The following is a 26,825-nucleotide window of genomic DNA, read 5'->3' as shown; positions in this document are numbered from 1 at the left end:
TCGAGGCTTTTCTTGTGTTCGGTTGCTGCTGCTGTTGTTCTGGGCCTTTTGCAGCCGCAGTGCTAGAGACACAGTTTATTGGTCCGACACCTGACCCCGACTCGACGAGAAGGCTCTTTGTTTTCGGCGCTGAAGGATTTTGTGCCATCTTGACACCAGTTGCTCTAACAAAGTGAGGAATGAAACCGTGTGTACAGTGCTATCAGTACTTATAAACCTGCTTTAAGATGACAACACAACTCTGACTAGTTATCTTTTTAAAAATCTTGTCTGCTTGCCGTCAGATGGTGTACGCTGACTTTTAGAGTCGTAACTGAAAATGATGCAGCGCACAAAAACTGTGAAGTTGTGGGCCGAAATAAAACAAATTAGCTAAATCAATCCAGTTTGTTCTTTAATATATCGCCCAATCAATTTTCGACAAACTTTCAAAACAAAAGACTTGTAATGTTTTGGAACAAAACCTATTAAAAAGCAGTTGAGCATGGAAACTCTTACTCTCTCAGACACACACACACATGGTCTACAATGTGTGTGTGTGCGTGTGTTCCCAATAAGATTATGACAGCATCTAAACAGATTAATTATGGGGCCTGAAGTGGATCCTATCATTAATAAACATCTGCTGCATGAACACCTCACATCAAGCATGCTTTTTAGTTGCTGTACCGTGACTGCTCAACTAAGGACACGCCCACTTCAACCCAAAGACAGGAAATGGAGTGAAACTTTAAAACATGACATCATTGCAGTTACAGCTCGTTTGCCTCTGGACAGAACCCCTCCACCCCCCCCCCCACACACACACACACACACACACAAACACACACACACACACACATTGCTTGTTAAAAAGCAGGTTCCTCCACTTACTGGAGGAGATGGATGTGATCCAATCAGAGGAAAGAGGGAGGCTTTCTGTGTCCACGCCAATATGCCAAACGTACACTACCGTTCAAAAGTTTGGGGTCACTTAGAAATGTCTTTATTTCTCAAAGAAAAGCACTGTTTTTTCAATAAAGATAACATTAATCAAAAATACACTCTATACATTGTTAATGTGGTAAATGACTATTCTAGGTGGAAACGTCTGGTTTCTAATGAAATATCTCCAGAGGTGTATAGAGGCCCATTTCCATCAACTATCACTCCAGTGTTCTAATGGTACATTGTGTTTGCTAATCGCCTTAGAAGACTAATATCTGATTAGAAAACCCGTGCAATTATGTTAGCACAGCTGAAAACAGTTATGCTGGTGATATAAGCTATACAACTGGCCTTCCTTTGAGCTTGAAGTTTGTAGAACAAAATGAATACTTCAAATATTCATCATTATTTCTAACCTTGTCAATGTCTTGACTATATTTTATATTCATTTGATAAATAAAAGTGTGAGTTTTCATGGAAGACACTAAATTGTCTGGATGACCCCAAACCTTTGAACGGTAGTGTACATTTTTCGATAAAAGACCTGCGGCGTTGAGAGAATTAAGTGGGCGTGCGGATTGCCGCTTAGTCAGCACTTCTGTGTACGAGGCACCGACGAGTGGAGAAAGTTGTAAAAATATATATAATTTCATGTTCCCAAAGATGAGTTTATTGGTTCTTGCTCACAAATAGATGCACGTCTCGCTGAAGGACATCACATCAGGGCAGATGCTTCCTAGTAGAGGAACTTTACCAGACTATTAGGTCATAAGAAATACTATTTATTATGACCATTCGGTGGCCGGTGAACCAAAATACATTTTCCCGTGCATATTTCAGATGGTCCGGGTCCCCTTTGCAAAGGGACAATAGAAACTTTTCTTCGAACTACAACAGGAAGCTTCTGGTCTTCCGAGTCATGTAATCTGCAGAGAGCTTTCCTTCTGTCCCGGTGTGGTTATTGTTGCAGACGCAGGTGGTACTTTAACTGTGGTACGTCCTCCTGTGGGAAAGGAAGACAGTTGTGACCGCTGCAGACCATCCGGCACGTCTGGACTCGTGCACCGATCAGAGTGTCAGCATTACCTCACTCACATGTGAAATTAAACTACTTGAGTTTGACTGACTCACTTTGGTGAAGTTGAATTATTACCATTGAAACAATCGGGTTGTTTAAGATCACACGGCATGAGAGGGCTTCAAACCAACACGCACAAGTAGCCGGTATCACTATGTTCCATCGGCTGATTATCGAAGGTCCAATTTGGTTTACTTATACAGGGAACACAATGTTGTGGGTTCATATCCTGGAGCGGGTCAGGATGACATTCACACAAACTGCACCTCAGTTCACCCGGAAGAACGTAGCGACCTGCAAACTGTCAGGCGCCGGAGCTCAGAGTGCGGAATACACCGGTGAATAAGTAAAGGAGGCATCTCCACGGATTCAAAATAACGATGACTTGCCGTGAGAACAAAAGACCTGCGTGTAAAAATAGATAAAAATGGCAAACACAGACACACACACACACACACACACACTCCTCACAGTGCAGACACACTTGCTCAGCAGGTGAGGCCTGTCATTTCAGCCACCACCTCCCCTCTTATGTCGGCACAATGCTGCTCTGTCAAGCTGCCGACGTGATACTGTTACAGAGCAGGAGAGTGCAGAGGGTCTGCCAGCGAGCCAACGCTATTGATCCCCCCGCCATCAAACCTCAGAGTGTGTGTCAGGGAAATGTGTCCCCGACTCCAGCTGCAACAGCTCCGTGCTCTGCATAAACATTCTGCATTGTAACGATCAAGCACAAGATAAGCTGTTCCTGATACCTCAGATGGCTTAATGAGGCTCTTAGTAACTACTTTTAATGGTTTTTATTCAATACATACACAGAATACACACACACACAGTGTGGCAATAATCACAGGGCAGTCAGCAGGCAGAAGCATGCAATGCACAGCAGGAACACAACAAAATAAAAACAACACATGTGTGTGTGTGTGTGTGTGTGTGTGCGTCTAAGTGTGTGTGTGTGTGTGGGGGTGAGGGTGAGTCGTGAGTTGGTGTACTGTCAGGTCCTGATGAAGAAACCTGTCTCAGTCTCTCTTCTCTAGCGTGACTACGGAGGCGCAGGGCCTGGCCGCTGCAGACGCGAAAAGCGCCTGTTGGTGGGTGAGGATCCTTCATGAGGATCATGATGGGTCCTTCACCACCAGATCCTGTACTCTCCTGCAGGAGTGGGTGTGTAGTTCAAATAGTGTGGGAGTGGTTCAACTACTCTCTACTTGTCCTTCTACTCTCTGCCGGAGCAGTGCCAAACCAGGCTGTGATGCTTCATCAGGGCTGTCATTGCTCCCAGACAGAAGGACTGAAGGGAAGAAGGTGGAACTTTTAAATTTCCCTCAGCTGCCTGTGGTTTGCTGCCTGCCCTGGTGTGCGCTGCCTTGCCTTGCCTTGTCACTTGAGTGTCTGTGTTTAGATCCTCACCAGATCCTCGTGGGCCACCCCTCCACAGTAGTCCACCCCTTCCACAGTAGTCCCGTTGTGTGTCCCCAGTGGTGTGTTGTTGAGTCCTAAGTCAACCTCCAAAGTCCACAATCAGTTCATGATGAGGCTGTTGTCCTGGCACCAGTTGTTACCACAGGCACAGATCCTCCAGGTAGGCTCTTTAGGTAGCATGATCAGGCCCACCACCACACCACTGTGTCATCACAACTGATGATGGTGTTGGTGTTTGGCTGAACCTGGCCACACAGTCATGTGTGAGTACAGAGTACAGTAGGGGCTGAGAGCGCAACCCTGGGGGATGTGTGTTCAGTGGTGGATGGATTTGGGTGTCTGCCCACCTGACCTGACCACCTGTGGCCTGGCGGAAGTCCAGGATCAAGCACACAGGGTGGGTGTTCAGTCCTCAATCAGCTTGCCCAGCCGCCAGTCTGGAGGACTATGGTGTTGAAAGAACTATAATAATCAATGAACAGCAGTCTCATCCCCCCCTCTGGGCTGGCTGTGAGAGAGAGTGGTGTGCAGTACCTGGGAGCAAACTGAAGGTGGAGTCCATGAGGGAAGAAGGGAGGCAGCAGTTGTCCTTGTTCAGCCTCCTCAGCATTTTCATGACACCGGTGAGGCCACGGTCGTAGTCATTTCATACATACTGAGAAGCATTCACAGGGACAGACACATAGTGGATCTCTCTGAGGCGGGCGGGACCACGGGACAGCCAGGAGGGTGAATATTGTGGGTGACACTGGAGCCTAGCTGGCTAGCACAGGTCTTCAGTACTCGCCCAGATACAGCTTTCCTCGATTCAGCTGTCACAGGGGTGCCCACCTCCTCTGCTCGGGTGCTCAGAGTGTGTGCTGTAGCCCAGCGTGCTGCTTGTTGTGTCTCTCAGCAGTGTTGTTGTTTGCGTTGTTGTTCGTAGGCTGTTGTTGCTAGCCTCAAACTCCTCATAAAAATGTAAATGAGGTGTTCGCTTTACGGCCGGGGATGCATCCACTCACCTTAGTGTCTGGCCTCTGCTCTGAGTCTGTGCGCTGTCCGTAGCCCATCCATCTGCTGCTCCATCTGCTCTTTCCTCTGTCGGTACCTGTCTGGGTACCTCCTCCCCCTCTCCTTCCTCTCACGCCTCCTGCCTCCATAGACCTGTTGCGCCCTAGTGCCGGATACAAGACCGGAGTTATAGGCAGCAGTACGCAGCTTCACGGTCGGATCAGCTTACCATCAACTTTTAGTTAGGGGGTTAGGAAAGACCCTAACTTTACCATGGGTTGCAGAGATGTTGCTATGCTGCTGGAGGCTTACTTCCGAGGACCGCTCATCACTGGATCTGGATTGGATCATGTCCAGGGAGGCGTCGACACGCAGGAGGTCCAGTCACTCAGCCTCTGATTGGTCAGACTTCCCTCTGATTGGTCAGACACCGCTTGCGGCCGCGAGCGGTACCAAAAGCCGCCGGAAGCAAAAAAATGGCGGGCATGTCTGATTTTCAGGAGAGAGAAGAGAGACAGCCTTAGCCCCTCTTGAATGGCATTAAGCGTTCCTGGTTCTTCTTTCTTTCTGTAGCTTGATATTGTGGCATGAAAGTTTGGCCATGCTTTTTTTATTAGGCTGGCAGCAGTCCCAGCCAGCCACACCACCATAGTAGATACGATACTCCGACATCATGTAGGCCCGATGGTTCTGTGGTGTCCGTATTGGTGCGGTGGTGTGTGTGTGTGGCTGGCTGTGGTGATGGAAGAGAATGATGGCATGAAGGAAGAAGAGACGGAATGGATGTCAGATGTTCCAGGTATGTTGAAAGAGTCTTAGCAGGAGCAGGAAATGTATTTATTGGGGCATGCACCACATCCCCCCCACCCCGCAAACCCTCTCTTCCTCTCTGTCTGTCAGTCTCCAACAGAAAGGGCGTTGGGCATAGTAGACGAGTTGGCACCAGCACGGGTCAGCCATGTTTGTTTCTGACAGACATATTACAGATCCTCATGTCCATGTGTTTGATGTCTCCTGATCAATCATCCACATTATTTTCCAGAGACTCATGACTGACGTTAAGAGAAGAATGGAGAGGTGGCGGAGGTGGTGGGTCAGCTCTTCAGTCTGTTCGTTCGTTCCTCCTCCGTTTGATGTGCGTTTTTCCGTAAGGTCTTCCCTGTGTTGTTGTGTTGTGTTGATGGTACGATCCTTCTGCCTCTCACGCCGATCGATGCGAAGGAAACAAAAAAAAACCCTTTAAACCAAAGTTTATGTCCATGTGTGTGGTGGTGTGCTGTATGCTGTGTGCCGATGTGTATGTGTGGCAAAAGAAAAAAAACAAAAACAAAAAACAAAAAAAAGCACAATCTCTCATGAGCTACCTCACGGGCGGCCTGACACAGCCGCGCCATCTTTTCTTATTACTTCTTATTACTTCCTTTTAAGAGAATGTATTACTTACTGTTAATGTGCGGTACTGTCGCTTCGCATTGTGCATATTGTGTGTCCTTCTTACCACATATACAGTTGTAGTGTGTCTTATCCTGTACTGTTTGTTATTGTTTTATGTTTATTATGGTCTGTCAGGGGACTACAGATGCAAATTAGCTGTATAGCTACAATCTGGTGCAGTGCATCAAATGGTGACATTTATGTTTTACATGGTCCCTTTTAAATGAAGATAATAATAATACTAAGATATTGGCCTATTATAACAAAGTAAAAACATAACATTTTTTTTTGATTTCAAAAAAAAAAGCACAACAATGAAGGAGGATCTGGAATCGTACGATATGGATCATGATCAATCAACAGTATTAGTGTGAAAAAAAACAAAAAGCGTGATCAGGGATCTCCACAAGTTAAGATTTGCTCCAATGTGTCTCTTTATGTGATCTCATCCGAGATACGAGCTACGAGCTGCAATCTGGGTTTTCTGATCTGACGCCCCACTAGTGAAACTCTGTCAACAGCTCATCTCAAGTTCTGCAGAATATTATGGGGGGCCAGTTAGGGATGCATGCTCAAATAATCCCCTTTTCCCAAAACGCCTTTCACTTCCTCCATTGATAGCTCGCTGACTCCTTACTCACTACTCAGAATTGCCCCCCCCCCTGGTAGGGGCAGCGAGTGTTAACACAGCTGAGTGCTGAACATCTTTTTTTCAGTTGCCAGTCGTGGAAAGCTTTCACACTAAGCAGCCGAGAGAGTCTTCTGACTTTTGGCCTCTTCCTTTCGAGGCTGCATGAGCTAAAGTGGACTTAGTAACTTTCAGTGTGTTGCCCTCTAATCCAGAGGGCACCGCTCCACAGCTGGAGGTTTCGCTCAGGTCGGCACCCGAGAGACGTCGTGGAAAGTCAAAAGTGAAACGGAGTGGAGGAGGTTTTTCAAAAGGCGTCTCTGCAGTGAGCGTCCAACCACTCGTGCATTGTCAAACGAGACCTTCAGGGAGGATGTCACAGAGCCGAGTCGTGACATTTGCCAGAAACCACCCACTTGCACCAGGAAGTCATTTCTGTGGATGATGTAAACCTGAGCCACGAGACGGGGAGACGGGTGGGGAGGAAAACCTAATCGCAGGGAGGGATAAGCGAGATGAGCGGAGATGCAGAAAATAGAAGCAGCATGTGGACACAGAACTCAAATTCAATTTCATCTGATTTGATTTCAAGCCTCTGGAGGAGTTTTGACCTTTTGACTTCTTGGGTTGCAAATAGAGTCACGCTAACTAAGTTCCCCTCACAGGGAGGAGGAGAAGCGTAACTGTGTAATTAACACAAACACATTATTATCATGATTTAACAACCCCTGGCATCGTGAGACTTGTATTTGTAGCCAGAATGCAACAGAAAGTCCCCTCAGGGTGCCTCACTAGCCCCTCGGGGCTGATGGGAATCCTTGCATGTCCTACACACCAAAAGCCTTCTTAAAAATCTCCTTTTGTCTCTTTCTTCCTTGTGTGATTTCTTAGAACCAAATAAATCAAGTATTATTAAAACTAAAGTAGATTGTCACACAAACATTGTCAGGTTTTTAAAAATGTATATTGTACATACATGTTTCTATTCTGTTGTCGTCAATGTCTTTTTTATATTTATCCTACTATTCGTAAATTACATGTATGTACGACAAGAGTGTACGTGTAACCGGTGTGAAATTACATGCGCACACACACACGTCCAATAAAGCCGGAAGTAAATGAACCGGAAGTTCACCGAAGGAAAACGATGCTCGGCTGTTCATCATAAGGACATTTCATATTAAAACCACTTTCTACAATTGTGAGAATGTACGTCTCTTAAGTGTTTAAAATGTCATTAAACTGTATCCAAAATCTTGAGGATTGTTTTAAGATGAGATAAGATAAGATATTTTTTTATTAGTCCCACAGTGGGCAAATTTCATAATCACAGCAGCGGGTGCACATTAGAGCATTAATAAGAATAAAAGGTAGATAAGAAAAAAATAAAACGCAAAACGCAATATTAATTCTAAATATGTTTAAGTTTTGCTCTTATTTGTAGAAGAAGATGAAAACACCACCAGTTGTGCCTTGTCACTTCCATGAATGCACTAAAGCAGCGGTCCCCAACCTTTTTTGAGCCACGGACCGGTTCCGTGTCAGAAATTATTTTCACGGACCGGCAATATAAATGACATAATAAATATGACGTCATACAATTATTCGAAGGGCATAAAGTGCCAAAACTACAACTCATCATTACGCCGAATTAGTCAGTGCGTTTACATGCAATCGAATTATTGGCTTAGTTGGACTGAAATCGAATTATCCGTTTCATGTAAACACCTTAGTCGGACTATGTGCGGTCCGACTTCGGTCCGATTAACACACCTGGATAGCTCGGTCTGATCCAGTTGATAATTCGACTCTCGCGGCATGTAACTCTGAATTCGATTCGCAGGGCTCTCAAGTTTTGAAGACAGGCAAGAGTGACAATTTATTTATACCCAAATCCTACCAAACTGACTCCAGATCAGCACGTACACACATGGACATGGACTTTAAAAGCAGTGTATATGGTTTGGCACGGGCATATTTTGAGTTCTGATGTTGGGCTGGTTTTTGGGCTGGTTTTATTGGCCATTGGGCTGGTTTTGTCACACAGACCTGGCATCCCTGGCGCTGCGGCACATTAAAACATTAAATAGCCGAGAGTTTTTTTCAGCGTGAGAAATACGATGTGTGGCGGGAGTGCGTGATTTAAGACCGAAATGCGTGAGTCTCACGCTCAATGGGTGACACTTGAGAGCCCTGGATTCGGAACTGGACTTTGCGTCTTTGCGCATGCTCGAGATCCCGCCGCCCGCCGCCCTCCTCCCTCCCTCCCTCCCTCCCTCCCTCCCTCCCATGTCGTGACCCGGAAGTCGAAAGAGACGATAAATTAAATTCTCCGTGTACCTTCGGCGACGGCGTCTTCTCTCCGTTATCAACTCAGCCAATAGCGCCATTTGCATTCGCTGTACTCCTATTAACACCATAGAAGAATAGTAGAGGGATGTAGTCACGCTCTCTGTTCGCCATCTTTCTCGAAATGTTGTTGTTGGTGGTGGTGAAGAGGTCAAGCGGAAATGGCTGTATCACCACGAGTTGTAATGAAAACAGCGCCGCTTATCGTATCGGATATGACATGCTTTCGGCCAATGATTCGAATTACTCACTGCCATGTATATTGGGATAACAGCTGATCCCCCAAAAGATAGCATAGTCCGACTAAAGCAAGATTCGAATTATATCATCATGTAAACACACTGAGTGTGAGCCGTGCGCTTGTTTACCTGCAACGAGCCGCTAATGGAGACGGCGACACAGACGTGTGTTTGGTCCGCTGCTCCTAACCGAGTTCTGGTCGCTGTCATTAGAACACCGGCAGAGTTGTTGTGTGAAATGTCCCTTCAGGCCACCGTCATTTGCATCTCCAACACATGTTCTTCTAGCTCGGACGGGCTCGATTCACCGGGTGGGTTTGTTTACAAATGGGTTGCAGGTCTATTCTTTTGCAGTCGGGTCTTTTGTGGTTGGAGTACCGCTCAAACTCTTTTAAAAGCCTCTTCCATCCGGTCAACGTCTGAAAGATGTAGAATATTCCGCTGTTCACTCGCCCACACAGCAGCGACTTTATCGGCCAACTTGAAAACAGTTGTCATTTCCCTGAAGTGACAGAATTCATTGAGCAGGTTGAATATGTTTTAAGATTCTTTGTCACTGAAATGTGCCGCCAGCAGAGGGTTCGGCGTGAGACTCGCCTGCAGCGATAAACCCGAACTTTAAGACTCCTGAACGCGCCTCAGACGTACACACGGGTGGATCCGGTCCTTTTTCAAAATAATATATTTTTCCGACTGATTAAAAAAAAAAAATTTCAAACTTTTATTCATTTTTTCCGCGCCTGGTTTCCAACAAAGGTGCGATCGGTACTACGTGGCCCGGGGGTTGGGGACCCCTGCACTAAAGGACTTTGCAGAACATGTATTTGTTTGTTACCTCCCCTCCCTCCCTTTCATCCGCATGTCGTCTCTCTGTGCCTCCCTCTGCATACTGTTGCTGCATACAGGCAATAAGTAAGAGTCCAATCAGCCCGGCAGAAAACAAGAGGGACTGAACGGGCTCACGGTTCAGCTGCAGCCTCCGGTTCCCAGAAGGTAAACAACTGCTGCATGAAGGAGGCGAGTGGATGAAGTCCCGCCTCGTCTATATCGGTGCGACTCTAAATACAACCTGCCATGCCAGCGCTGCAGACATGTAATCTGCAGCCGCCACTAGTCCCATAACACTGGAGTAAAAACAAACAGACAGAGAGGGAAAGAGGGAGGGAGGAAGAGAGAAAAAAGAGAGAGAGAGAGAGGTGGGGGCGCCATGTGTGGACTCCCAGCTGGTGACGTTGTTGTTGTAGCTGAATATGAGAGAGCAACCGAGAAATAAATTGCTATGAGAGAGGGCACACGTGTGCGCGGCCAGCTGACACACACTTGTTGTTGTTGTTGAACATGAGTAAACCAGCACTGAGAGGCCAGGAAAACCCCCTCTGCAGCCAACAGGGAGCCACCTGTCACGACTGAGAGCCGAGGGGGAGGAGAGGGAGGGGGGGGGGGGGTCAACAGAGCCGGGCTTCCTTTGCCCCGGCTGGCTCGATAAAGCCTCGACTTCCATTCAGGTGCCACACAAGGTGCTCATCTTCAGGCTTTCTTCCTCGGCACCTGTTCAGCCTGGCGCGTCATTTGACTCGACTACCGCACTCGGGAATACGACGCATGATATAACACCGCGCCACGTCCAGTGTGGTACTTGAACACACGGTCAGCTGGCGGGCGACACCATCCGTAAGAGTGTGTTCTGCACCTGCCTGAGAGATTTACAGAGGCATGACGTACGTGGATATGATATGACATATGACTTTATTCGTCCCACAGTGGGGACATTTAAAAAAATCATGTAATTTCAAAAATATGTTTGACATGTTTGACAGATGACCGTGGCTGCCACTGCTTGGCCTTGCAGCTGGTTAGAGCCGAGCCCTTTAATGCACTCTCCCTCATGTTATTCACCCCCCCCCCCCACACACACACACACCTGCACTCGTGGTACTCAATCACATCCACCGACACGGGCGTATGCAAAGTATCGAGTGGAAACCTGCACCAGCGGCACGGTGCTGGTGTCCTTCCAGACATCTGGCGCAGAACACAGCGGGCCAAGAAAAGCCACACTGGGCATGTGCAGAATGCGGATCGCATTTAGAGCTTATAAAGAAAACGTGTCGAACCGCGGCGGCCACCACCCCAAAGTCAATCACAACTACACACACACACACACACGCTTCATGCATGACATGCAGCGGCTATAAGCAACATTTAACCTTTATCTAACTATAACTTCACCATCTGTCCCTGCTGACTCAAAAGTGCATGTGTCACCGCAAACGTATAGAGAAACACACACATACACACACACATACAGTACATACACGCACGCACACACACTGAAGAGCACTTCAGTCAGAAATCTGCCTCGAGTCAATAGTGCCGATATCCCTGATAGCGCGTGGGGCTGGACTGAAAGGCACGGACTCGTAAAGTCTCCCCTCAAGGTGAGGCGACTGTTCAAAGAGCACAAACCAAACCGCAAGAAAGGAAAACACTGAGCGTGTGCGTCGACTATTGTTGCCAGAGAGTTCCTCCGGGATGCAAATGCAGTCAGGCATTAAAAACGTTAAATCTAATCTACATAGCACAGCAAATATTGAATTATTGTAAGTGTGTTCAAGTGTGTCCGTGGCTAGTGTTTATTAAAGCCTCTTATAATCCCAATCTTTGCACTGAATTCTGATGTTTGCAGGTTACAGCCGTGTGCAAAAAAACCTCCAGCAAAGATACATCGTAAAACTTTACCTTTACATTATGAAGGTAGATTTGTGTCTTTATTACGCAAACAAACAAAAAAGGTTTTAAGAGCACATTTCTCATTTGCAAGTCAATTAATTGTTAAACCTTTGCTATCAAATTTTTTTTAAAGCCCCGCCCACTACTTCCAAAATCAACTCGTAGATTTGCGTTTTGAGAGCACAGGTTTTTTCTGAGGGAAGGTTTTTGTTTCAGGAGTGAAATTTATTTTTTGAGAGCAAATATTTTTTATTTTGAGAGCAATTTTTTTGATTTGCAGCAACAAATTCCTTTTTTTTTTTTGCGGAATAAAGACACAAATCTACCTTTATATTACAGTTCCTAAATCATTTGTGTAGTGTGTGGTCCCAGAAAGGCCTCGCACCCCCAACTCTACCTCCAGCCCTTCAAGGGACACTAGAGCAACAGTAATCGTCAAGAATCCAGACCCCAAGGGGAAGAAAAATCAAACCACAACATGATGTGTGTTGGCAGAAATATGTCCCGCGACCACAGAGTTGTTTACGTCAGCAAAACTCTGAGAGCTGCTAGATCGGGCCTGCTCCAACAGGGCGTGGCAGCTGGTGGTTATAAGAGCTTATAAGAGTGTTATAACAGACGACTCACCGCTGAGACTCTGTGGCCGGTGTCACAACGTCAACAAAAGCACATGTGACGCTGTAACGTCTTTAGAAATCACTTGATTGGGGAATAATAACTGACGGAAGAGAAAAATGGGAACCGATTACCCACAGTAGTAGTCATCAGGCCACACACGATGTTCTCCATTTGGTATTCAGTGATCTTTAAAACTGAACCACCCCATTCACTCTATTCTATATAAAAGATAGACTAATATCCAAGTAGTTTTGAACCGTTCCATTATATCTTTGGAAAAAATAGCCTCCTGACCCCCTATTCATAGATGGAGGAACAGGTGGTTAACACCCTGGACCAATGCATTCATTCTCATGTTAACAGACAGAGGGGATTTAGAGCGTACCCCGAGAATCCGGACCCCATCTACCTTTCAGGACTATACGCTCTGTGTAAATAACCCCATGAAAGGTTTATTGTTTTTTGTCGATTGCCTGTTTTTAAAAATCTGCCTTATTGTTTATGTATGCCTTTTATATTGTATTGTTTGAATAATTTATAGACGTTTTAATCTACTTCCTCTTTATAATTAAATCAGACTTTTATTTTGATAGGTTAAAAGTAAGCGCACTTTTATTTTATGTTAAAATGCAAACTAGACGGTACGGCTACGGATGGACGGATGCGCATCTATCATTTACATAACACGGTTCTGTGTTGTTGTGCATTGTTACTAACGGGTAAACGATGGCGTCAGCTGGTCCCGTTCGACCTTCTTCTTCTACCATTTTAGCAGCTTCCCATCTCTCCGTTCTCTCAACAACGTCCCTCTAGAGAGAGATTTCATGCGTTTCCCTCATTCTGAAATGCAGTTAACGGACTTACGGGGCTCTGCAAGATCTGCGTGACGCGTTTCTTCTGGTCCAGGACATTGAAGTCGTGCCGGAGGTCAGGTGACATGTTCTTGGCCCTGATGTACTCCGGGTCGTTGACGTCGACGCGGTCGAAGTAGCGCTCCTTCGTCCCTCCGCTCGGCGTGGGAGGCGTGGTCACCACCTCCTGATGGCCGTCCGTGCTCATGCCTGCTTCACCTCTCTCGCTCGCTCTACGGCCGCCGCTCTGACTCTCACCTGAAGAAGAAGAAAGAAAACACAAATCACGTTACTTGACAGGCAAAGAACGGGCCTCGGAATTAATTTAATTGTACGCAATTTATTTTAATTGATCTTAATTATTGTAACGTTTCCCATACGCACATATAAAGGGACTCAAACAAAAGCTCTGATATGTGTGTCGCAAGTTATTATGATGCAAACCGGATTTGCTTGAAGAACGAAAAATTCCAAAGGATCACGTCACAAACTCTCATAATGTCTATTATCACAAATTCAATTTGTATGCAGCCAAAATAACTACCACGCCAAAATTACTGCCACGCACACAAACAAAGGCTTCGCTGACAGACACTAATCATGTTTAATAATTATGGCTTAAGTTAAGTGATCCGTGTCATTTTCTGACAGGAGTTACTCAATAGAGTAATCAAAGAGTAATGTATTACTTTTTAAACTGCCAATCCATTATACTGAAAAACAACATCCCGTGAGCAGATGACATCATCGTGGACGCAGGCGTCAGTCGTCCAACGAAGCTCACGAGGAGGACATGAGCACTTTTTTTTGCTCATCCTGACCTTGACCGGCGCGGTGGTTTACTCCCACCGTTCATTCTCGGGTCAGGTGGGGGTGACAACAAGCATGTAGCAGCATACAGAATTTATTGCAGTCAAAGCAACACGAGTGACCCCGAACCGCCTCCGTGTCACGCCCCAAACAAGAGACGCAGTCGATAAAGACAAATGACATGCATCTGGAAAAATATGGCAACGCCTGTTGCGTTTGAGAAAGAGTTGAAACTCTGTGACGCAACACGCTTTTGAGAAGAAGTCCGACAAAGAAAGAAGAAGAAAAAGAAGATAAACCGGGAAACACAGATTTTCTTTGGAATCAAATGCGGTATCCTCCACAGTCTCCTTCCCCGAGGCCGGACGTTTCACGTTTCCTTTAGCAAGAGATCGAGTGTCCAGCGTGCTGGGTGGAATACAAAAGATCAATCCACCGAAAAACATGCACAAGTGCATTATTCAGGATGCGCCGCGACAAGGCTGCTGTTTGCAGTAGCGACGGATACGCTGGCGGTGCATTAGGGGGAGGCGGGGCTTACGGGAGCCCGAACAGATGGTGCGTTGGCTTGAAGAGCAGAGCGTGGGAGAAAGGAATCGCGCTGCTCGCCCAGAGCTCTTCTGACAGCATCAACACGCCGTGGCCCCCCCACCAGGCGGGACTCCTATCGCCCCTTTTTAACCTTTTCCTTGAACTCCGTCTGATGGTAAACAGAGAGAGGGGGGGGGGGGAGAGGCCGCTAAGGTACTCACCCAAATGCCACTTAAAAAGCTGGTTGAGATTAGTGGAGCGACACACGTATTTACTGTAAAGAGGAGTCCTACTCACACCGAACAAACAAGGAGTTAAAGAAAATCATCGTGGAGACACATGCGGCGTGTTTGAAGTGGATTTTTTAAATTTTTTATCATGACCTCATGCTTTCTCTCGTGAGATGAAACCCACGGTGTTAACGTAACGTTTGTAGCATCGCAACTGTAGCAATGCTAATTTGCGAGAAAGCCAACAGCAACGTTCAACATATCCTTTCCACAGGACTTTGACGATAGCCTGAAGCGGGCGGCCATTATTGACTTTGCTCAAAGACACGTCGGCAGGAGCTCAATGTGTTGATCAGTCGGTTTTCCCGCCTCAATGTTTCCCCATTTCCACTGATTTCCCTGCTATGCAGATGATCTCCGTGTTTTTGGAGATGACACCCAGTGATGCTAAATAGAGGTTTTAGTAAATAGTTGGATAAAGAAATCATTTAACGTCTCTAATATGGCAATATTGTGCAGATGTATCCATATGTTCTGCCAAACAGCGTCCATAGGAGCACAGGAGGCCTCTCGCTCACGACCTGATCCCACTACGCAAGCTGAGATTTATACCATGGAAGTGAATAAAAGCCGCTCCCCCAAAAAAATCCTCTTTAATGGAAGGCAGCTGTGCGGGGAAGAGTTATGTAACCCGATATTGAATTCATCCTCCTGCTCTGCACAACAGAGGCTGGGATGAAACCGCACAAGGATGGGCTGGTGATGGTGGGAGAAGAAAGAGCGGAGGAATCATTGTCATCGACACCCCCCTCTGCAGTTTGTACTTATTCAAAGTGTCCTAAAGCAAATGGAACGTGTTCACAACGAGACACACTGGAGACACACGGAGACACACAGAGACACACAGAGACACACTGAGACACACGGAGACACACTGAGACATACAGAGACACATAGAGACACACAGAGACACACTCACACGGAGAAGTAATGATTGATGCCTGAAATATGCTGAATGAGTGGAATTGTGTGTGGCCGAAATGCAACAGCTGTAGCCTCACCAAAGTAAAGTTACACCCCCCCCTCCCGTCTTCCAAGCTCGAAACCCTGCCCCCCCCCCCACACCCCCTCCTTTCACTCACACAAGTAAACTCTGTCACAAGACACACTACAGAAGTCCTCAGCATGAGCTTCCTCCCTCCCTCCCTCCCTCTCAATAGATCATTGTCCCCATCCTGAATCCTCTGCGTCTGGTCACATCCAGAGGGATGGGCGGTGGGGCGAGAGGGGGGGGGGGGGGGGGTCAGCGGCGGTGCGAGTGTGCACAATTAAATCGGAGTACGGATGAAATCGGATCCATCGCACTGCAGCACAAATGTTGACATCCCTCCATCGCCCTGCTTCACGGCAGTTGAACTCTTGTGATCGGTTCCAACACTTATCCAATGAGACACGTTTAGGTGTTCACAAAACATCGGGCAGGAGTGCAGACCGAGTTCAGTGACCGATCGGACATCCGAGCCACGGTTACCCTTTGGAGAAACGACAGCGCCGCACTGTGATTGATTGGCGCTCCATTAACGCGCGGCAGCTCCAGGCCGGGCTGGCCGAGGTCACTGAAGGGCGCTAGAATGCGCCCGCTGCCCGGGGCAAAGTGACTGCAACCCCTCACTCTGTGACCTTTAGTGCCCCCCCCCCCTCCCCCTCACAGCTCTGCAGACATAAACTGTCTTTAGCATTAAAAGGAGTTGTTCATGAAAACTCTCATCTATAAACAATGACTTTAAGAGCGCTTCACCAGGCTTTGGTCTCTCTATTTCCATTTCAACATTAAGGTCCCACTGAGATTCAAGATCTCCTCCAATGGGAGTCCTGGTCATGAGAGGAAGAGAGATAACGTCATCAAACACTCCTCTGGGTGTTAAACACTGGACTGCAAAAAACAACTATGCTTTAACCCTCCTGTCGCCTTAGGGTCATTTTGACCCGATTAAATATTTAACCCTCCTGTCGCCTTAGGGTCATTTTGACCCGATTCAATGTTTCACCCTCCTGTTACCTTTATATTTACTAACATATTTTACCCTTTGGGTTCAATTTGACGCCAGCAATTAAAACCTCCAGAAAATTATTAGAATTAATATTGTTTTCCAAGTTTAAGTGTGAGGCACTTTATGTTTGTTTGTTGACTACCGAAAGAACACCGACATTAAACATTGAATGGGGTCAAATTAATCCTAAAGCGACACGAGGGTGTAATATTGATTCGGGTCAAATTGACCCTAAGGCAACACAAGGGTTAAATGTTTAAACATTTTTTATTATATTTTATAATGATCAAAAAACCTGTTCACATTCAGTTTACTACCAGGTATGACAAAGAAAAGCTACATTAAGTATTGTTTACGAGAGGCTGAAACTTAAATATTGATAATTCTTGAAAAAAAATATGAAATGATCAAAACAGTTGCCAATTAACTTTCCACCAAATGGCTTGTTGTTACTTGTTTGCAGTTCATACATCTAATCCTGACTCAGAGAAGTCATGTTCTAATCCAGTTAAATAAAGACATTTATATTTCATCAAATGAGTTCCTTCCTTCGTCTCCATCACGGGAGATAACTGCATATCTGTATGACAGCGCTCTCCCATAATGCATCAGTGGTCCTCTGACATTTGGAGCTGGAGCCAGACAACAGGCAACTCTCCATCTCCATCTTCATCTTCATCATCTAATCAGGAAACCTGCGTCTAACCCGAGTATCTGCTGCTGCATCTCTCTGGTTTCCTGCTTTCATTTTAACTTGACAGACAAATGTATGTTCTGTTCTTAAAGCTTGTTTATCACCCGACTGGCGCGTGCAAAAAAGAAACAAAATCACAACAATACAGGGAGTCAACACAACACGCCCACCGACCAGCTCACACACACACACACACCTCTTATCTGTCTCTTGTCCGGGGGGGAAGTTTCACCGCCTGGCGGCTCGAGTCTCCACCACTAAAAATAGACAAACAGCCCTTTGGGTGGTGTTACGACCCCACCGGCAACAACACCAGGAAAGAATCTGTACGTTGGCTAATTCTAGCCACACGCACTGTAAATGACCACATATATACAGGCATGGACAAATCTGCACACAAGTCACCTGCAGTGTCCACACACACACACACACACAAAACAAACACTCAAGTTTGTTTAAACACGTCTGCATGACAGATCCAGCAGGGAAACTGGAGCATTGGGTGTGTTTGTTTGTTTGTGTGTGTGTGTGTGTGTGTGTGTGTGTGTGTGTGTGTGTGTGTGTCAAATGCTCAGCAGCCTATAGATCCTCCCTACGAGGAAGAGAAAACTCTTCTTCCGAGCCGACACAAGGCAGCGGCTGGTTGTAGTTTGGGCTCTTGGCTTCTTGTGCAACCTCATTGTGCAGATTGCGACACACACACACACGGAAAACAAACTTATTTGGATTCAGTTTTTTACCGACATTCCCTCTGAACTATTGGGAAAGCTGGTGAACGCGTATGAAGTGCGTCTTCCTTCACATGCAGCCTGTTCTACTTCTACACATGCGAGATGACAGCCACAGCTAATCCTCCCTCACGCACGGTTGCTGCTTATAGAAAAGGAGTGTGTGCCTGCGCGGGTGCACTTGTGTGTGTGTGTCTGTGTGCCCACGTAGCCATACTAACATGGAATTCCCCTAAATCTACAAATCAGTTTTCGGGATGGGGGTCTGCGCCACGCTTTTGGCAGCATGTGGGAACACGGAAACCTGAAGACGGATTCTGGGTCTTTAAAAGAAATAATGAATATGCAAACCAGATATCGAGGTGTAATGAATGACACAGGAAACCAGTCCGTCAACAAATAAACCGAGCCCGACCAACCTTGTGTTTCCTCCTGGCTCAGTGAATGGGAGAGATCAGGAAGCAGCGGGGGCAAAACACATGTCTCTATTTTCCTCCGCTGCTCGCAGTCTGCCCTCAAAAATCCAATACGGAGTTCGTTCCCAGAGAGAAGCCGGGGAAAAGACGAGAGAGAGAGAGAGAAGGGGTGGGATATGAATGACGGAAAGTGAGAGCCGGGCTGCGATCAGGAAAACCAGTCGGTCCACTTCTGCGCGCAGGTCGTCCGTAGAAACGCTCTTTGCTCCGAGCCGCCAGCAGATTCTCCTCGGCTGCCCCGGCGTTTATCACAGAGAGAAGCCTCAACAGCTGTGAGTGTGTATGTGAGAGGGACTGTGTAGATGTGTGTGTGTGCATGCGTCTCCTCTGGAAATGAGGGTGCGTGGGTGTGTGGAAAAGAAGCTAAAGGGACCACGTGACGCAGGCGTAATCCTCCGCCCACTGGCTAGAAACACACACAAACACACTCAGGCAAACACACACACACGGGCTGCTCGGCCAATCAGAGCTCAGGCTCACACAGACTAATCGCACCATCTCCTCCTCCTCCTCGCTCGCCTGCTCTCTCTCTCTCTCTCTCCATCGAGTCATCTTTTTTTCTTTGATCCATTCACTTTTTAGTTTCTCTCTCACGTTCCACAATCTCTCTTCATGTGCCTCATTCTCTCACACACACACACACACACACACACACACACACACACACACACACACACACACACACACACACACACACACACACACACACACACACACACACACACACACACACACACACACACACACACACACACACACACACACACACCTCCCTGCCACCTGGTCACACCTCAGGCTAAAGGGTCAGAGGTCACGAGTCACCGCAGCCACACAACCTGCTGGAGTCAAAGCAGCGTGACCGTGGCGGCCGCTTCTCAGAATCAGTGTTATCTGGATCTGCGGCCGGACTCAAACGTTTTTATGAGCAGTCGTAACTACAGGTTGAGACAATGTCACAGTTTACTGATCCGAGGTCAGAGGTCAGCTGTGCTTCAGTGTTTTGCCTAAAGCAAAACATTATCATCCTGTCTTCCATTGTTCTGCTGACCGAGTCTCGCCGAAGCTGCTCCGACTGACACGTGTTGCTCTCCTACTGTACATTCCTCAATGATGGTGTGAGTTTTACGTTAAGACCATGACATTGCATCTTAAATAAATGTGTTGAATATGTAGGATATACGGAAGTGTTCCGTTTCCTGGCTCTCGGTCATAAAAAGTAAACTCCGTTTGACGCGAGTTGTTTTTGGCAGAGAGCTTTTTGGGGTAATAAAAAGCTGCAGTGCACGTTGAGCGGCCTGAGTTTACTTCGGCTCCTGGAGGAGAAACTCAGAAGCCTCGGAGGACCTGCACTCGAGATGAAAGCTCAAATTGAACCCAACACGAAATCCTGCATCGTGTTTATCTGAAAAGGAGGAAGATCGTACCATCTGACACACGCGTGCACACACACACACACACACACATAAACACACTGCTGGATCAGACATGCAGGCGTGTTTAAACAAATTCAGAGTTCGTTTGTTTTCTGTGTGTGTGTGTGTGTGTGTGTGCACAGCAGGTGATGTAATATTGGCTATCTTTTACGCCCTGCAGAGTTTTAAAAAAAAGGTATGTTTTTCATAGTTATATAATCTGCAAACGGGACAAAAACCCCACCCTGACAGCGGCTACCATACAGTACGTAATCTATCCCTAGAGGAAAACAATCTTTTTAGTTTACATGAACACATATAATACATATATGTATGTACATATAAATACATGTGATATGATATAAAGATTGTACCTTTTGACACACACACACCACTAGGGATGCACCGATCTGATCGGCGCCGATCCATATCGGCCGATATTCCCATTATCGGTTTTGATCGGCGTTCTCAAAACGGCCGATCAAACTGGCCGATCAGATGACATAAAATCTGCGAGAACTATCAGACGTTTCAATCGCCGCGCACCGCAACGGAGACGATGCGCCCGGCGAGGGCCGCAGAGTGAGAGGTCCACGAGGGGATCCTCACCACCGAGCGGCGTCACCGTCCCCCGAGTTGAATCTCTGGGTCGACTCAGCCGACTCTCACATGTCTGAGCCTCTATAGACTGATGTTGACGGTAAACACATTCCATCGGGAGCAGGCGAGGGTTTTGATAAAGTTAGCGGAAGGATTTAAGTGACAACATCCGGTTTTGCAAAGTTAGCGGAGAGAACCACGTGAAACAACATCCGTTTTTCAAAATAAGATGTCGACAAATCATACACGAACATATAAAAGTAAACAATGAACTGATTTTCTATCTTGATAGATCGTTTCTGAGATTTAGCTTAAATTATGCTGACATTAAAACATGTTTACTGTACCAAGGAAGAGTTTATAAAAATAAGTCAGACTTTTGTATGTTAAAAAAAGTCCAGTAAATAGATTTCCCCAAGAGTTCCAGGAAATGAATAATGCAGATGTGTTCCATACATAACTGAAATCCCCTACAATAGCAATCAAACTATTTTAATGTATCAATTAGGACATTTTTCAAAGTAAAAGTCCTAAATGTTTAAAGAAATCTGTAATTTCTTTAATGTTTGAGGTGCTTTATATATGTATTTCCTCATAGTCCTAGGCAATAATGCTACACAATAAATAGAATGCTTCAATCGACACCGTGATCGGTGATCGGTATTATCGGATCGGCAGGTACTGATTTCAGTGATCGGTATTATCGGTGATCGGCAGATACTGATTTCAGTGATCGGTGATCGGCACCAAAAACCTGATCGGTGCATCTCTACACACCACCACACTCACACACACACACACTGCAGCTGGTTCGTACCAACAGACTAGAGCTGTCATACTGCGTCCTCTATGAAGTGCTCTTGTGCATCCCTTGTGCTGCTCGTCCGTGACACGGCATTACCGAGATGATAATACTATATATTTCCGGTTGAGAACCGCGGCGTCGTCTTACAGAAAACTCTCTTTTAGAGCAGTGGATGTGCAAGTCTGCAGGTCCAAACGAATGCAGACAGATGAGATCTCAGCGGTGAGTTTCTGGGTGTGATCAGTAAAATCTGCAGCACGACTCGGCACGACGGCTGCATCGTCGTGTCTACCGCTCCATGTCTGTATGCATGTTATGGAAGTCACACGTAACAAGCTGCAGCGGCGGAACGCTGGCAAAGGGCTGAGCAACACTTAGTTTGTTTTGCTAAATTAAAGACAAAATGTGAGAAGTTTGAAGAATTTCACACGTGTGATCAAATAAATCAAATTTAATTGATTAAATATTGAGAAGGCACAATCTTCTTCAAGGAGTTTCTGTGTTGACCTGCGTCTGCACAGTGTTCTCCTCTGCAGTGCAGTGTGTGTGTGTGTGTGTGTATGCCAAGTACACACTGCATATCAACGGTTCTGCAGTGAAAATGGTCAGCTGCTTCAGGTTCCTCGGGGTCAACATCAGCAACGACCTCACCTGGTCTGCTCACACAGACAAGGTGGTCAAAGCGGCCCGGAAGCGCCTCTTCTTCCTGAGGAGACTGAAGAAGTTTGGCATGGATTCAGTCATCCTCACCAATTTCTACAGATGCACAATAGAAAGCATCCTGACTGGGTGCATCACAGTGTGGTATGGGAGCTGCACAGCCAAGGACCGCAAGGCCCTATGTAGTGTGGTCAGGACTGCGGAGTTCATCATCGGTAGGAGCTCCCAGCCCTGCAGGACACATACCGCACACGATGCCTCAGGAAGACTGGCAGGATCCTAAAGGACTGCCATCATCCAGCCTTCAGCCTGTTCACCCCGCTGCCTTCTGGAAGGCGGTACCGTAGCATCCGGTCTCGCACACAGAGACTGGAGAACAGTTTCTTCCCGAGAGCCATCAGGCTGCTCAATGGACACTGACACACGATCGACACTTTTGCACTCGACACTTTACACTCGTCACTTTACATACACTGTCACTTTCAGCCTTGTACTTACACTACACTTTCTATTGCACTACCTGCTTTCACTACCTGCTTCTCCCATTTGTCTGTAGTTTAGTTATGTGTATTATATGTTAGTATTATGTTCAGAGTTCTTGTACAGTGTGTATGTCATGTTATATTATGTTCGGCTATGATAGTTGTTGTGTGGTGCCTTGTCCTAAGAATTTCAGTGCCCAGTCTGACCCTGTGTCATTCTGTGTATCTGACAATAAAAGACTTGACTTGACTTGACTTGACTTGACTTGACCCCCTCCCCCCTCCTCCCCTCTCCTGGATGTCGGTGCACTCAGCACTTTATACCAAAATCCACGCACACACTCCTGTGCTATGGATTGTGTAACACACATCCCAACCTAGAAATATAGAAATATACAGAACTTAGACGTAAAAAAAAATAAAACTGTTCGACAAACTTAACTTCTCCCTAAATCTAGAGTACAAAAAGGCCAAACCAAGCCGAGCCGAGCCTGCTCCAGCAGCTCGTACGTCTCACTGCTTGATAGCAGCGGGCTCTTCTCTTAACGAGAGCTAATCACGAGCCTGTGGAAACCCAAATTACTGTTATTGCTTTAGGTCGACTCATGTGACACATTAGAGGCTGAAGTTGGACTCGAGCCAAGCGGTCCAAAGCAAATAAAAAGGCCCGATCCTCTGCCGACTCCACGCAACCGCTATCAGGCCTGATGATTAAGGAGCCCGGTGCACACCCCGGTGCCCTTAAGTAATCCCATATTTCTGTTGAAGTCATCCCCTCCTTGACCTCCGCGATAAGCCGTGGACCAAAACAAAAAGCACAGCGGAGGAGGGGGGAGGGGGGAGACCCGAGCGTCTCCTGGTCCGAACGCGGGCTGGTATCCATTTGTTGCCGAGAGCCCCGCTATCAGCGCGCCCGTCGGCGTTTCCCACCAAAAAAACGTCGAGCGGTAACTGGAGAGGAGCGATGGGGGGAGATGGGGGGGGGGAACGACGCCAACTGTTCAGGAATGTGCGAACACTTGAGCTCATTATTGGGCTCTCGGAGCTATTACAGTACAGGAAAAACGCGGCGGCGGGAACCCGGCGGCGGGACCCCGACAGATGTGGTCACGCTTAAGAAAACACAACTCATTCAGTGAATGGGTGTGAAGCAACCCCACGACTTAAGAAGTGTTTTGCTTCTTCCTTTATTTTTATTTTTTAAACAGAGCATGTTACGACTACTTTTACTTCAAACGCCTTCCCCCCCACCCCTCCCCCCACATGACAGGGAGCTGAAGGTGGCTCCCAGAGGACGGTATCAAGCCACAAGAAGGCCTCCGACAGCTCCGGTCCGTTCATGACAGGAAACGTTCACATCTGGAGGATTTCAACTTCACCTGGAGGCGTTTTATTTAAGCCCATTTTACTGGATAATAAGAATGAAAACAGCACTGGGAAAGAGAAGAAAAAAAGACTTTCTTTTGTGGGGACCTGCTGCTTCTGGTGGGGCGATGATAAAGAAGGCAGCTCTGCAGAGTTATGGCGGTTCCTGTTTATTCATCCAGCGTCTCGATGATCACAGGGTCAACGTCACGATGACCCAAAGGAATCTGAACGTGCACTCGCACACATCGGAGCGGCCGATGCAATCGTTGCCAGATGGCGTCGACACAGTGGGGTCTCAGTGAAGTGAACGACCGGCCCCGACTCGCACGTTTAGACATCATATCACTAATATATCATATCACATATATATCTATACACGTGTTGATGTAAACTACAAAAGGGCTTGCCAGCTTCCTGGGTTACGTTTGCTTTCAAAGGTTTTCCTGCTGTGGGCTAGATTGATGTACCGTATGGTAGCAGCAGGAGAAATATATAATTATTACCTTCGCATTGATAATGCCGGAAGGTTATGTTTTGATCGCCGTGTATTTATTTATTTATTTATTTGTATGCGTGTTATTCGCAAAACTCAAAAAGTATTGAACCGAATCGCATGAAATTTGGTGGGATGATTGTTTATTATCCGGGGACCAGTTGATTAGATTTTGGGATCGATCGGGTCAAAGGTCATGAACAGGTCAAAATCTTTCGCAGAACTCAAAAAGTATTGAACCGAATCGCATGAAATTTGGTGGGATGATTATTTATTATCCGGGGACCAGTTGATTAGATTTTGGGATCGATCGGGTCAAAGGTCAAGGTCAAAGGTCATGAACAGGTCAACATTTTCTTGAATCGCATGAAATTTGGTGGGATGATTGGTTATTATCCGGGGACCATTTGATTAGATTTTGGGATCAATCGGGTCAAAGGTCAAGGTCATGGAAAGGTCAAACTCTTTTTTTACCATAGCACGATACATTTTTGTCCAATTGGCATGCAACTAATGCCAAAATGTTCATAATTCAATGCCCAATCTTGTGATATGCGAAGGTATGCACTCTACCGAATGCCCATTCTAGTTTGGTTTGTGTTTTTCATTCAAAACTTTAGAAAGGTGGCAAGTTTGCAGCTTTTATAAACATGAAAAAGCTTCATAATCAAACAGAATATAGTCGGTGAACCTTTTACGGATGCATTCAATATTGGAGTTCCTTCTCTTCATTTCTAGGAAAGACTGCTTCTTTTTTACCTTCGCATTGAAAATGCCGGAAGGTTATGTTTTGATCGCCGTGTATTTATTTATTTATTTGTATGCGTGTTATTCGCAAAACTCAAAAAGTATTGAACCGAATCGCATGAAATTCGGTGGGATGATTGTTTATTATCCGGGGACCAGTTGATTAGATTTTGGGATTGATTGGGTCAAAGGTCAAGGTCAAAGGTCATGAACAGGTAAAATCTTCTTGAATCACATGGAATTTGGTGGGATGATTGGTTATTATCCGGGGACCATTTGATTAGATTTTGGGATCAATCGGGTCAAAGGTCAAGGTCAAGGTCATGGAAAGGTCCACATTTTTTTTTACCATAGCACGATACATTTTTGTCCAATTGGCATGCAACTAATGCCAAAATGTTCATAATTCAATGCCCAATCTTGTGATATGCGAAGGTATGCGCTCTACCGAGTGCCCGTTCTGGTTTTTAATGCAATGCTAATGCAGGTTTGAACACAGCTTTAGTTTATGCATCAGCTGTGTTCATAAAGTCAGACGTCAGGGTGCAGTGAAGCACATTTAGTATTTCTTCCTGAACGTTTTTTTTTCCAACCCGCAGGGCATACAAAATGGCCAGTGTTGCATCACCTGCTGTGCACGCACGCACGCACGCACGCACGCACGCACACACACGCACACACACACACACACACACACACACACACACACACACACACACACACACACACACACACACACACACACACACACACACACACACACACACACACACACAGACAGACAGACAGACAGACAGACAGACAGACAGACAGAAACCTGAAAAACCGTCACTGCTGTTGATCCGGCTCTTAACAGCCCGTCGAGTTTTACGCTTGTACGGGAGCGATCTTAAGGAGCCTGTAATCCGTGTTTGAGGGGTGAAGAGCTAATGTTTAACGCACTGAGACGCACTCGGGTCCACTTCCTGAGCGCTCGCCGGGAACAATGCTGTCACTGTCTGAGCAGCTGTGTTACTTAGCGTGGAGAAGAAGCGCACGCACACACACACAATTACAGGGAAGTCCGCCTCAGGGTTCAGCCGGAAGAGACAACAAGCTGAGAGAGAGAGAGATTTAAGAAGTCGTTCCTCCTCCTTTTCCTCCATTGAGGGTAGATAAAACGAGGCCTGGAAGCTGGAAGCGACAAAGGGAAGTCTCCGCCCAGTCGCCACCTCGGTCAAATGTGCCATTACAGGTCAAGTTGAACAAAAAGCACTGATGTGACAGATGGCTGAGGAAATACAGTGTTTGTCAGGAGGAAATTTAGAGCACGTATGCTCAAAAAGAACCCGTAATTAACCATGATCCGCCCACCATGCACCCAAATACAACTAGGATGAAGCTGGAAACGGCTAAGAAGAAGAAGAATAACGACCCATTGATTTCTAATCACCCGTTCTCGTCCTGGTGTCACTGCATGGGAATAC

The 26,825-nt window shown here is 46.4% G+C and overlaps 1 protein-coding gene across 4 annotated transcripts in view; it reads right to left on the bottom strand.

Moving 5' to 3' along the window:
* add3a (adducin 3 (gamma) a) overlaps positions 1-26,825 on the bottom strand; it is a 76,610-nt gene that overhangs the window by 26,302 nt on the left and 23,483 nt on the right. For 2 of the 4 annotated variants that reach the window (XM_056410055.1, XM_056410058.1), the window contains exons 1-2: positions 18,736-19,120; positions 13,286-13,530 (exon numbers count right to left, since the gene is read on the bottom strand). In XM_056410055.1, coding sequence (XP_056266030.1) covers positions 13,286-13,480 — 195 coding nt within the window. In that variant the 5' untranslated portion in view covers positions 13,481-13,530; positions 18,736-19,120. Of the gene's footprint in view, positions 1-13,285; positions 13,531-14,623; positions 14,777-18,735; positions 19,121-26,825 lie in introns of those variants that run through there. The other 2 variants (XM_056410057.1, XM_056410056.1) reach the window with 2 other exon arrangements.

This window comes from Pseudoliparis swirei, chromosome 24, assembly GCF_029220125.1.
Source record: "Pseudoliparis swirei isolate HS2019 ecotype Mariana Trench chromosome 24, NWPU_hadal_v1, whole genome shotgun sequence".
NCBI lineage: Eukaryota > Metazoa > Chordata > Actinopteri > Perciformes > Liparidae > Pseudoliparis > Pseudoliparis swirei.
The sequence above is the reverse complement of the archived record's forward strand: the minus strand, read 5'-3'. Positions and strand labels throughout refer to the sequence as shown.